The sequence below is a fragment of the Hemitrygon akajei genome, chromosome 6 (genome assembly GCF_048418815.1).
Source record: "Hemitrygon akajei chromosome 6, sHemAka1.3, whole genome shotgun sequence".
NCBI lineage: Eukaryota > Metazoa > Chordata > Chondrichthyes > Myliobatiformes > Dasyatidae > Hemitrygon > Hemitrygon akajei.
Window position 1 is genome coordinate 166,307,295 of NC_133129.1, and position 13,608 is coordinate 166,320,902.

Below are 13,608 nucleotides of genomic sequence, written 5' to 3' on the forward strand. Positions count from 1 at the left end.
GGATTTACATCTTGTGTGCCTTGCTTCATTTCAGACATTCAGGGTGTGGAGCATGTAACCATTTCACACACCAACTGGATGTTGTCCTCAAGAACTCTTCCAGTCAGTGAAGGACTAAGGAATTCTCAGAATGTAAATGATGAAAATCTAAAGTTTGATTTTCATAAACAAAGTGATATTCAGGACATATGCCAACATTTTGCTCAATGGTAAAGTACTGACATTCACAATTTATAATTTCCCCCATGAATACTGCAGACTCTAATCTCCATTATTAACACTGTTTTACAGGCATAGTATTTGGTGTTGTCTGTACATCAATGGCCGTTGCAGCATCTTTGATGGGAGGCATTAGTCAGGTAAGTGCAGTGCAGTAAGAGGCTTCCCTTCCCACCACTTTCTTATTCTGGCTTCTTCCCCTTTCCTTTCCGGTCCCAATCAATGCCTTGGTCAAAAAATGTTGATTCTTTATTCCTTTCTGTAGATGCTGCTTGACCTGCCGAAAGTCTCCAGCCATTTTGTGTGTGGGACTAAGAATTGGGATGTTGATTAAGCCAGACAGCTTACTATTGGTGGACAAGAACACAATGGGCAAAGTGCTATGAACTTCCATGACTCTATAGTGTATCTATCTATTGATCTGATAAAGATACCTTCCCAGTTTTACTGTGAACCCAATGTCTCCATTCCTCATCTGTTCTAGATTGTGCTCCAACTCAATGTGTCTCTTTTCCGATATAACCCCATCAGTTTCATTGGATTCCTCAGAGGTTTTGTGCTTCATTCACTACACACCGGGGATGGCAAAGTCAATAGTATGGTGGTGGCACAGCAGTTAAATTACTGGTCTAGTACTGATCCTTCCTCAAGTTACATCAGTCTATTCCATGTTTGAGATTTGAGAGGATTCTGGCACTGAAAATGTAACTGAATACTCTTGAAGAAAGGAACACCATCATTATAACTAATTATGTTCTCTGGCCCAGGTCTTTGGAGCATCTTCCAGCTAATACACCCAGGTACATGGGGAAAACACAGCCTCAGGGTGGAACATTAACTCTGACTTAACACACTCCTCCCCCAAAAACCTGCCCCTCCCCCACCCTGCCACCATCAATGTATTCAAATCAGGCCTGTCAAGTACTTCAGTAACTTGAGCAACAAACACTGTGTTGGAGGAACTCAGAGGCAGAGGAAAGTAATTGTTAATGTTTCGGGTTGCAACCCTACATGAGGACCAAGAGTGAAGAGCAAAGTTGGCCAGTATGTAGATTCCAGCATCTGCAGTCTCTTGAGGTTTCACTAACAGTTTGGACAAGAGATATAACTGTGACAAAGAGCAGAAAAACAAAAGAAATACAAATAAAGGAAAGAAAGGAATTAACATTTCAGGTCATTAATTTTCATCAGAACAAGTTAAAAGTAAACCTGCTTTAATTTGTAGAGAAAATGGATGGGTAAAGACAGAAAATGGGAATTTCTGTGGTGAGGTGTAGACCAAAAAGACTGACTAACACAGGGGTGTCTTTTGAGAGAGGATGTTGAAGTCTTGTAGCTTATCAGCCAGGAGGAGAGATGAAAATTGCACTAGAATGCAGTGTAGTTCATGAAAATCTGAAATAAAAGGAAGATATTGGAAATACCCTGCAGATCAGGCCGCTTTTGTGGAGAGTGAATGTGGCTGCTGATGACTTTGATCAGAAATGCCCTGTTGTGATACAGATAACCAAGGTAAATTGTTGAAGTCAATGCTGAATCATGCTAGCTCTAACGTGTTAGCTGGAAAGTGAGTTTGCTGTACCATGAATGTACAGTGGACTTCATTGAAGAACAATAAAAGGTCAGCAGAAAATAGTGAGTGAACACAGGGAAATGGCTACAGGAACTTGTTTTTACCTACACATTGCTGCGGAGAGGATGTTTTCTGCAGTGGAGTGTAGGGCCAGGCGGCACAACCTCAGAATACATGGACATCCCTTTAGAGCAGAGGTGAGGAGGATTTTGTTCAGCCAGAATGTGATGAATCTGTGGCATTCATCACACAGATGGTTGTGGAGGACAAGTCATTGGGTGTACTTAAAGCAGAAGTTGATAGGTTCTTGATTAGTAAGGGCATCAAAGGTTACAGGGAGAAGGCAGGAGCATGAGGTTGTGAGAAATAATAAATCCCCTGAGCTGAAATGGAGGATCTGAGTGGCCTAATTCTGCTCTTATGTCTTATGGTCTTTGACTTTCATCTACCAAGAAAGTAAGTACTTCTGGTATGTGCATCTGGGTACAAAAACAGACATGAAAGAAATTACTACTGAACAGTCCTTATGAGGTAAAGCTTCTGGCATCCTCATGTTCTGTGGCAATATAACTATGCTAAATTGGATGGAGTCAAAGCAGACAGTTCATACCTACATATCCTATGGATCTTCATTAGCAGTATACACTAGCTCAAGCTGTGGCATCATCGCATAGCACATCCCTCAATCTGAATTTATATTAAGCCAGAAGATCAGCCATGCTTCAAAGAGGTGTTCCAGATGGACAAGTTGAGATCTGGGAAAAGTGGGAGTGGGATGCAGAATTAGTGTGAGAAGGAATTAAAAATTCAGAATTATTGATGCAGGCAGAGAGGTCAGAATCAGAATCAGGTTTATTATCACTGGCATGTGATGTGACATTTGTTAATTTAGCAGCAGCAGTTCAATGCAATACATATTCTAGCAGAGAAAAAAATTAATGATAATAATAAAATAAATAACTAAATCAATTACGGTATACGAATATTGAATAGATGTAAAAAAGCATGCAAAAACAGAAATACTGTATGTTAAAAAGAAAGTGAGGTAGTGCAAAGATTCAATATCCATTTAGGAATCGGATGGCAGAGGGAAAGAAGCTGTTCCTGAATCGCTGAGTGTGTGCCTTCAGGCTTCTGTACCTCCTACCTAATGGTAACAGTGAGAAAAGTGCATGCCCTGTTTTGCAAAGAAGTTTCTGATTTTCCATTGCAAAAGGAACTAAATAGTGGGCACCAACTAAGCACCTTAAGCTGGAAGATGTACACGTGAATTGTGGTTTCACCTTGAAATTGTTTTTGGATATCAAGATGATGGGGAGACAAAAGGTAAAAGGGCAGATGTATCCCTTGTGCTTGTTTGGGAATGTGCACAGAGTGAATGAAGAGGAGTTTCAGACGGAGTGATCACTTCAGAATGCTGAAAGTGGAAGGAACGGAGTGGCATGTTTATTTATTTATTTATTTGTATATTAATTTACAGATATAGTTGGGAATAGGCCCTTCTGGCCCAATGAGCCCATAATGCCCAATGACCAAAGTGACTGATTAACCTACTAACCCACACATTTTTGGAATGTGGACAGAAACTGGAACACTCAGGGCAGTGTTTCCCAACCGTTTTTAGCTCAACACCCCCCCCCAAAGCACTTTCATACTTGCCAACACCCCTCTTAGGCACAATATACGTTCCGGTGCCCCAATATTGTAAAAACATGTCCATCATGTGCTAACATGAGAAAAATTATCCTCCTTTAAATTTTTATTTGCCTTTAAACCTAGCATACACGGTACCTGTGCATTGTACAGCAGCTTTGATCCTTGAGCTTGTTGGTTGTTAGAAAGAGTTGAAATATCTGGTTCAAGTTGTGACAGCAAAAGACTTAGGTCCCCATGCATAACAATGTCCAAACAGATACTGGGTTTTTTTTGTGAGTATGTGGTTCGTTGTGCTGAAGCCTCTTTCAGCAAGGTATGAGGATGTAAATGCAATGACGGGCAGTTTCACTCTTCTCTAAAGACTAAGAAACTTCATACCACAAAAGCCAACATTTTTGAAAAGTACTTTTGCTACTTCATTATTCTGAATTTTGATAATTTCTTCTTGCAATCTCTCTTCCTGTTCTACCATTTTGCAAAGAAATGGGTTAATTACCAAGTCCAGAATTTCCAGATTGTTCAAATCCTTCAATCAGTTCTGAAAATCCTCCTTCAGCAACTGCAGTTGTAAGCAGTACTCCTGTGAATCACCATCTGCCAAAAAGCATGCCATATTTTTCATGCAGGGAAACTCTGAGAATATTCTTCTCTCAATGTTTTGCTTATATATTTCCAATTTTCCAATAAAAGTGGACACTGCACTTTTTACTTGGATTAACTTTAAATTCTCACCTTGCTGTTTCATATTTAGAAAATTCATTTTGTTGTACGGATTGGCTAGTTATGCCACATCTCCAGGTAGAAGTTCAATCTTGTTACCTAGCTCTGTTGACTTTGGACAAAAATGCAACCACAGTGTCAAAAAAATCAAAGAAACATTTTAAGCAACAGCCTTTTGACAGCCAACGTACTTCAGTGTGAAGAAACAAATGTTCAAACTCATCATCATTATCTTGGCGTAGCTGGTGAAATATTCTGCAATTTAATGGATGAGCTTTAATTTTATTGATAGCAGATATTATAAGATTCATGCTTGAAAAAAGTCACTGGCTCTGACATTTCTGGCTGCGAGATGTTGATGAAGAATTACACAATGGATTGCAAACAGACTTGGAATTTCGAATTTCTTTTTTCATATGCTGCTAAAACAGTATGGTGACTTGTCATATATGGTGCTCCATCTGTTGCACAAGAAGTTATGTTCTTAATCGGAATACTTTTATCCTCAATATACATTTTGAGCTTGTTTAAGTTTTTTAACATTTTACAAAAGAAAACCTCTTCATAAACTTTTCCATTTTTGATATGCCTCGTTGTCTCACATAGTCGACATCCAGTTGTATCGCAAATCCCTCTTTCTGAAGCTCTGTTGACGGTTAATATTCAATATCTTCACTCATTTCATCAATACAATGAGCTACAGAGTTATTACTCAGAGGAATTGATTTTAAAATACTGGGATCTCTTTTGAGATCAGTGGTGAGCACTTCTGATACAGCAGGCATTATTAATCTTTTACCAATTGTATGAGATTTTCCACACTTTGCTATCATTTTGGAAATGTTATAAGAAGCAATGAGACCACAATCATGGTTAATTTTAGCATTCTTGTATTCAGGGATTCACTTTTGAGTCTGAATGAGTACATCACAGATGTCACCAACTATATTAAAAGTTGTGTGGATGAGTGCGAGCCTATGAGAATGTACTACACATACCCAAATCTAAACTCATGGATGAACCAGGAGGTTCATCATCTGCTGAGGGCTAGATCTGTGGCATTTAAATCAGGAGACCCAGGTCTGTACAAGAAAACCAGGTATGACTTGCAGAGGGCTACTTCAAGAGCTAAGAAACAATTCCGACTGAGGTTGGAGGCAACAGTGGATGCAGGTCAACTCTGGCAGGATTTGCAGGCTATTACTTTCTACAAAGCAAAACCTCATACTTCACTCCCAGACGAGCTCAATGCCTTTCATGCTCGCTCTGAAATGAAGAATAAAACTACAGCTATGAGGATCCCTGAAGCATCCAGTGACCCTGTGATCTGTCTCGGAGGCTGACGTCAGGCTGTCTTTCAAGATGGGTAACCCTTGAAATGTGGCAGGTCCTGATGGAGTGCCTGGTAAGGCTCCGAAAATTTGTGCCAACCAACTGGCGGAAGTATTCAAAGACATTTTCAATCTTTCACTGCTACAGTTGGGAGCTCCCACCTGCGAAGGAAGAGTAGTGTGACCTTCCTTAACTACTATCAACCAGTGGCATTCACATTTAGGGTGATGAAGTGCTTTGAGTGGCTAGTCATGCATAGAATCAACTCCTGCCTCAGCAAGCATCTAGACCCACTACAATTTGCCTATCGCCAGATAGATCTACAGCAGACATGATCTCATTGGCTCTCCACACAGCCTTTAATCACTTTGTCATTACAAATACCTATGTCAGAATGATGGTTATTGACTGTAATTCACAGTTTTTTTTCTATATTATCACGTATTGCATTATATTGCTGCTGCAAAATAAATAATTTTCATGACATATGCAGGTGATATTAAACCTGATTCTGCTTCTGATTTTGATTCCTGTACACCTCCTCATCAACATTTGAAATTCTGCCAACAATAGTTGTGTTATCAGCAAATTTATAGATGGTGTTTGAGCTGTGCCTTGCCACAAGGTCATGGGTAACGAAAAAGTAGAGCACACATCCTTCAGGTGCACCAACGTTGATTGTCAACGAGGAGATGTTATTTCCGATCAGCACAGACCGTGTCTGCTGGTGAGGAAGTCAAGAATTCAATTGCAGAGGGAGGTACAGAGGCCCAGATTTTGGAGCTTTTTGAATAGTACTGAGGGCATGATTGTGTAAACTACTGAGCTGTAGTCAACAAAGAAAAGCCAGACGTAGGTATTATTATTGTCCAGGTGATCCAAGGCTGAGTGGAGAGCCAGTGAGATTGCATCTGCTGTAGATCTATTGTGGTGATAGGCAAATTGCAGCAGGTCCAGGTCCTTCCTCAGGCAGGATTTGACCAACCTCTCAAAGCACTTCTTCACTGTATATATGAGTGCCACTGGGTGATCATTATTGAGACAGCATACTGTGTCCTTCTTGAGCACTGGTATAATTGTTGCCTTTTTGAATCAGGTGAGAACCTCTGGCTGCAGCAGTGAGAGACTGAAGTTTTAAGTATGCTGACGTCTCCACTACATTTTTCCCTATCACGTTTAGTGGTGGAATCTCATTGAAAGTAGTTACAGTTACATAAGATGATCCACTGAATATGCAGATCAGTAGGATGGTAGTTGAGGATTAGGAGACTCTTATCCTTGTGGAAGGAGAGGAAATGTCACAAGTGTGGGCAGTGGAACAGACATGGTTTAAAGCTCTGTCCGATATGGAAGAGGGAAGAAATGCTATCTCAGGGCAGTGATGTTCAATCTATTGACAGCAGAACAGATATAATAGATTCAGAGAAGAAGAGGGCTTGGACAGGAATCTGTACAAAATGGATGGGATGAAGTATTGTCAAGATTGTGTGGGAGTCTACAAGGCAATCTGACCTTCCAATCATGCTTAAGTTTATTTTTCCCATCTCATTCAACCCTCACTGTCTTCTGCCTTTTACACTGTTCCTGAAAGACCCAACTTACAAATGTTAAGAGCAAACACGAGGAAATCTGCAGATGCTGGAAATTCAAACAACAACACACACAAAATGCTGGTAGAACACAGCAGGCTAGGCAGCATCTATAATGCTATAGATAATCTATAATCCATCTATGTGTCAAATCTACACATACTTCTAAGAAAGTAACCTTGTTTGTGATGGCAGCTATATCAGCTATCTATAATCTATAGATGCTGCCTAGCCTGCTGTGTTCTACCAGCATTTTGTGTGTGTTGTTGTTACAAATGTTAATCTGACTAGTCATGTTAAGATCTCACACTCAACAATGAAATTTAATATTGCAGATATAGAGCTTTTAAAGTAGTCAACCTATTTTCTTTCTAGTACTTCTAACATTTCCTTATTTCTGATTTCCAAAAATTGCATTGCTCTATATATCAAGGTTACAGCATTATTTTCTTTTCTCCGTCTGTTCTGTTCTCATTTATTGCTGTCTATTTACAACTTCTCTGGAGAGACCAGATGTCATCAATAGACCTCACCACTCCTTCACAGCTGCCACTACTTGTGTTAGTCTCTCTGTCTGCCATCACAAACATCTTCATCCCTTCCCCTTTGCTGTGGCAATACTTAGCTGGTTTCTGAATTCAGCTAGTTCTTACAAATCAGAAATGTTCATTGTTTTTCCTATTCCAAAGATGCTCCTTCACCAGCTAAGTATTTCCAATATTTACATCTTTTATGCTATTGATAAGAATTTAATTCCATCCATATTTTTCCTCTTTTTTTTCTCTGCCCTTCCCTTTCAGCCAAGGTTGAAACAACAATGCCACTCAATAATATGAACAATGATACCCAAGTCCAGGACAGTAGTCTTTTGCCACAGCCAGGTCCTGCCTGAGGGGCACTCTAACTCATTTCTGTCAGCATATCCACCTTGATTCCATTTCAAACAAGACTCATTGACTGCTCCTTTTCTACCAGGCATTTGCTGATACCATCCGAGCTGTTTGATCAAACTGTAAATCAACTCCTGAGTAAAATAAAAGCCAAATTAAATTTATTATCAAAAGGAGTATATGTTGCTATATACTACCTTTAGATTCATTTGGTTCCAAGAATTTACAGGAAAATAAAGGAATACAACAGAATTTACGAAATCAGTGGTGGGGAGAGCATTGCTTGTGATGGACTGGGCTGTATCCATCACCCTCTGTATGTTTCTCTAATCCTGGGTATTGCTGCTTCCATAACCAGGACATCATACAACCACCCTCCACTCTGCACCTAAAGAAGTTTGTCAAAGCTTTAGGTGACATGTCAAATCTACACATACTTCTAAGAAAGTAACCTTGTTTGTGATGGCAGTTACTGAGCAAAGGTCTTGGATAGGTATATATACCTAGGGTGCCTAAAACTTTGCACAAAACTATATTTGTCAACATGGAGAGGTGATCAGGATTGTAAACCTGGTGGTAGTTAGGAATGTGGGAATGGCAAGGGTGGAGAAGCATGGGAGGAGTGCAGGACAGGTGACAGAAAATGAGCACCAGGATGGGGGGTGGCGTGGGTACAGACATACCCAACCCTGAGGTAGCAGACAATGTAATTTTATTCCAAACAATTCATTTATTCGTCATGACAGAATGTCTCTCTGATGCTTCCTGCTCCTTCCCCTTTTCACAACCATGATTCCCCTCTCCCTGTCCCCTTTGCACCCTCAGTCCACAATAGAGACCCATATCAGAATCAGGTTTTTCATCACTCACATATGTCATGATTTTTTTTTTTGCAGTGGCAGTACAGTGCAATACATAAAATTACTACAATAGACAATAGACAGTAGGTGCAGGAGTAGGCCATTCAGCCCTTCTAGCCAGCACCGCCATTCACTGTGATCATGGCTGATCATACACAATCAGTACCCCGCTCCTGCCCTCTCCCCATAACCCTTGACCCCGCTATCCATAAGAGATCTATCTAACTCTCTCTTGAATGTATCCAGAGACTTGGCCTCCACTGCCTTCTGGGGCAGAGCATTCCACATATCCACCACTCTCTGGGTGAAAAAGTTTTTCTGCATCTCTGTTCTAAATGGCCTACCCCTTATACTTAAACTGTGGCCTCTAGTTCTGGACTCACCCATCAGCGGGAACATGCTTCCTGCCTCCAATGTGTCCAATCCCTTAATAATCTAATATGTTTCAATCAGATCTCCTCTCATCCTTCTAAGTTCCAGTGTATACAAGCCCAGTCGCTCCAATCTTTCAACATATGACAGTCCCGCCATTCCAGGAATTAACCTTGTGAATTTACACTGCAGTCCCTCAATAGCAAAAATGTCCTTCCTCAAATTTGGAGACCAAAACTGCACATAATACTCCAGGTGGGGTCTCACCAGGGCCCTGTACAGCTGCAGAAAGACCTCTTTACTCCTATACTCAATTTCTCTTGTTATAAAAGCCAGCATGCTATTAGCTTTCTTCACTGCCTGCTGTACCTGCATGCTTGCTTTAATTGACTGATGTACAAGAACACCTAGATCTCGTTGTACTTCCCCTTTTCCTAACTTGACTCCATTTAGATAGTAATCTGCCTTCCTGTTCTTGCCACCAAAGTGGATAACCTCACATTTATCCACATTAAACTGCATCTGCCATACATTTGCCGACTCACCCAACCTGTCCAAGTCACCCTGCATTCTCATAATATCCTCCTGACATTTCACACTGCCACCCAGCTTTGTGTCATCAGCAAATTTGCTAATGTTACTTTTAATCCCTTCATCTAAATCATTAATGTATATTGTAAACAGCTGCGGTCCCAGCACCGAACCTTGCGGTACTCCACTGGTCACAGCCTGCCATTCCGAAAGGGACCCGTTAATCGCTACTCTTTGTTTCCTGTCAGCCAGCCAATTTTCAATCCATGTCAGTACTCTGCCCCCAATACCATGTGCCCTAATTTTGCCCACTAATCTCCTATGTGGGACTTTATCAAAAACTTTCTGGAAGTCCAGTACACTACATCCACTGGCTCTCCCTTGTCCATTTTCATAGTTACATCCTCAAAAAACTCCAGAAGATTAGTCAAGCATGATTTTCCCTTCATAAATCCATGCTGACTCAGACTGATCCTTCTACTGCTATCCAAGTGAGTCGTAATTTCCTCTTTTATAATTGATTCCAGCATCTTTCCCACCACTGATGTTAGGCTAACCAGTCTATAATTCCCTGTTTTCTCTCTCCCTCCTTTCTTGAAAAGTGGGACAACATTAGCCACCCTCCAATCAGCAGGAACTGTTCCTGAATCTATAGAACATTGGAAAATGATTACCAATGCGTCCACGATTTCTAGAGCCACCTCTTTAAGTACCCTGGGATGCAGACCATCAGGTCCCGGGGACTTATCAGCCTTCAGACTCAACAGTCTATCCAACACCGTTTCTTGCCTAATATAAATTTCCTTCAGTTCATCCTTTACCCTAGTTCCTTTGGCCATTATTACATCTGGGAGATTGTTTGTGTCTTCCCTAGTGAAGACAGATCCAAAGTACCTGTTCAACTCATCTGCCATTTCCTTGCTCCCCATAATAAATTCACCTGTTTCTGTCTTCAATGGCCCAATTTTGGTCTTAACTATTTTTTTGCTATTCACATACTTAAAGAAGCTTTTACTATCCTCCTTTATATTCTTGGCTAGTTTACCTTCATACCTCATTTTTTTCTTGGCGTATTGCCTTTTTTGTTATCTTCTGTTGCTCTTTAAAAGCTTCCCAGTCCTCCGGTTTCTCGCTCATCTTTGCTATGTTATACTTCTTCTCTTTTATTTTGATACTGCCCTTTACTTCCCTCGTCAGCCACGGCTGCCCCTTACTCCCCTTACGATCTTTCTTCCTCTTTGGAATGAACCGATCCTGCACCTTCTGCATTATTCCCAGAAATACCTGCCATTTTGGTTTCACTGTCTTCCCTGATAGGGTATTGTTCCATTGAACTTTGGCCAGCTCCTCCCTCATAGCTCCATAGTTCCCTTTGTTCAACTGTAATACTGACACATCCAATTTTCCCTTCTCCTTCTCAAATTGTAGGTTAAAACGTATCATATTATGGTCACTGTTACGTAAACCCCGTAACCAGGTAACTTACCAGCAAAGATAGATGGATCAGCTGAGTCGGATGCTACTATTTTCAAACGTTTTATTCAACAAGGGCACAAACGTATGGTTAATACAAAACATTCAGATCGTCAAAACTCAATCTAAAACACCGGTGTAACCATAATCAATCAGAAGTAAGCTCTACAGTTGTCTAGGGGGTAATACTGAGTCCAACGGAAGTCTAAAGAGTCACTCAGAAGTTTGCAGGCTTTTTCCTTTATAATTTAGAAAAGATGCACACTTGCCCGTCGTCTTGGCAGAGCAAATCCTTGGAATCAGGGGAGCAGACTTCCCCGTTGTTATTTAAAAGCAGTCTTTCGTTGGTTTTAGCCACAGATTCAAATTCGGAATCTAGCGCACGTGGCTTCCTTCAAAATGGCGTCCCGCTCCCACGGGAATCGATCTCGTGTCTCCTGGGTGCATCTGCTGGGTGCATCTGAGGGTCCTCCCCTCAGACCCGCCTTTATACTTCTTCACGGGATCGCAGGTGTCAATCAAGTTGCAGGTAATGCGATCTCTCTCTCAACCAGCCCACTTTGCCCGAGGGCTTTTCAGGTGGTCTCCATGAGACAATAGTCAAAGTCACCTTTATTCTGTTTCTTGGGAGAACGTGGTCTTCCGCACGTCTCTCTCTCTTGGGTCAGTTGACCCCCCTTAACTAGAGTTCTTGCGATTTTCACAAAGGAGGGGGCAAATGGCGTCCCGCTCCCACGGGAATCGATCTCGTGTCTCCTGGGTGCGTCTGCTGGGTGCATCTGAGGTGCATCTGAGGGTCCTCCCCTCAGACCCGCCTTTATACTTCTTCACGGGATCGCAGGTGTCAATCAAGTTGCAGGTAATGCGATCTCTCTCTCAACCAGCCCACTTTGCCCGAGGGCTTTTCAGGTGGTCTCCATGAGACAATAGTCAAAGTCACCTTTATTCTGCTTCTTGGGAGAACGTGGTCTTCCGCACGTCTCTCTCTCTTGGGTCTTAACTAGAGTTAACTAGAGTTCTTGCGATTTTCACAAAGGAGGGGGCCAACGGCATAACACCTCCCCCCATAATGGGTTTTTAACCAGCGGTTAAAAACAGGTTGACACAGGAATTTTTTTTTGAATCTACATACTACACAAGCTTTTCTCTTCACAGAGTACTACTGTTATACATTCAAGTCAGTATCTAAACAGGTAACAAGTACAGTGCCCCTTTTCTTTAATACCTTAACCTCATGTGCCATACTAACGCCTGGTAGCATCAAACTTCAGCTCAATAACCACCTTATTTATTTGCTTTCTTCAGCAACATAACTAAGGAGGTGTGATCTTAGCTTACATACATCTACAAAGGTTCATGCAAAAGACAAATTTTTATGTTACTTTCAAACTTAACAGTCAAGCTTCCATGGGTGTTGTCTTTATTATTCACATACTTTGTCAAAATCCCTTAAAACCGGCTTCTGCTATTTTAAAAATCGCGTCCCCATTAACCCTCGCCTCTTTTCCGGTTAATTCCCTCGTGGCGATCTTGGGCACCCTGGCGAAATAGGCTTTCGCCCGCTCCTTTCACAGGGGTTATTTTATCAGCGTGTTCCAAACTTAGACCACCCAATTCCTTAATTTTAGGCAATTTGTCGTTTTTCTCTTCAGGACCCGTCATGCTATTAGTTTCCAATTTAAGATCCGCAAGCGATCCCGCTTTGTTCAGACAGCATTTCAAATTCTGCCTTTTCACACCACACTCTGGAATAACAATAGCGTGTGGGGCCCCTTTAAGATCCAACACAACCTGTAATTGATTCACAGGTTTTGTGGTACCAAGCCATTGTCTCTGTAGCCTGGTTGTTGCTTTTGATATCAGTCCAGCCTTTAAATTTTCTTCATTCAATTTGGGAACTACACATTTCCCTTTCCCTTGAGTTCCGTGACTAGGTTCAGCACCATGTGCATCCCCATCTTGGACACACTCAAACGGGACATTGGCCTCTTCCAGGCTTTCAACACCCGTACCTTTTTCAAATTCTAACGTCCCCCCCTCCTTCCAGTTACTCTCCAGGCAGCCCCCTGTTGGGGAAGGCGCAACCCTGCGAGCTGAAACAACCTCCTCGGCCATGTCAGCTGACTTCTCCACAGCAAGGATACCCTTCTCCTCTAAGACTGCCCTCATTTCACTCTCGGGACCATCGAGAACATCTTTAGAACTCTCAACTTCTCCAAACAATTCTGCCAAACCAGACAGATCAACCACGTCCAACTCTGGACGTTTTAACAGCTTTATCCGTTTCTCATCTTTATTTCCTACCTCTAGGACCTTTCTCTTCACTAAGGGGGGAGCTATCTCCTCGCCCTTACCCCCTTTTGCTTTACTACCTTCCGTTTTACCACCCTCTG

At 41.6% G+C, this 13,608-nt stretch overlaps 1 protein-coding gene across 3 annotated transcripts in view; it reads left to right on the forward strand.

Moving 5' to 3' along the window:
• The window catches only part of slc5a12 (solute carrier family 5 member 12), a 73,599-nt gene that overhangs the window by 38,143 nt on the left and 21,848 nt on the right, over nt 1-13,608 (forward strand). For all 3 annotated transcript variants that reach the window (XM_073049721.1, XM_073049720.1, XM_073049719.1), the window contains one exon: nt 292-359. In XM_073049721.1, the coding sequence (XP_072905822.1) occupies nt 292-359 (68 nt within the window). The remainder of the gene's footprint in view (nt 1-291; nt 360-13,608) is intronic.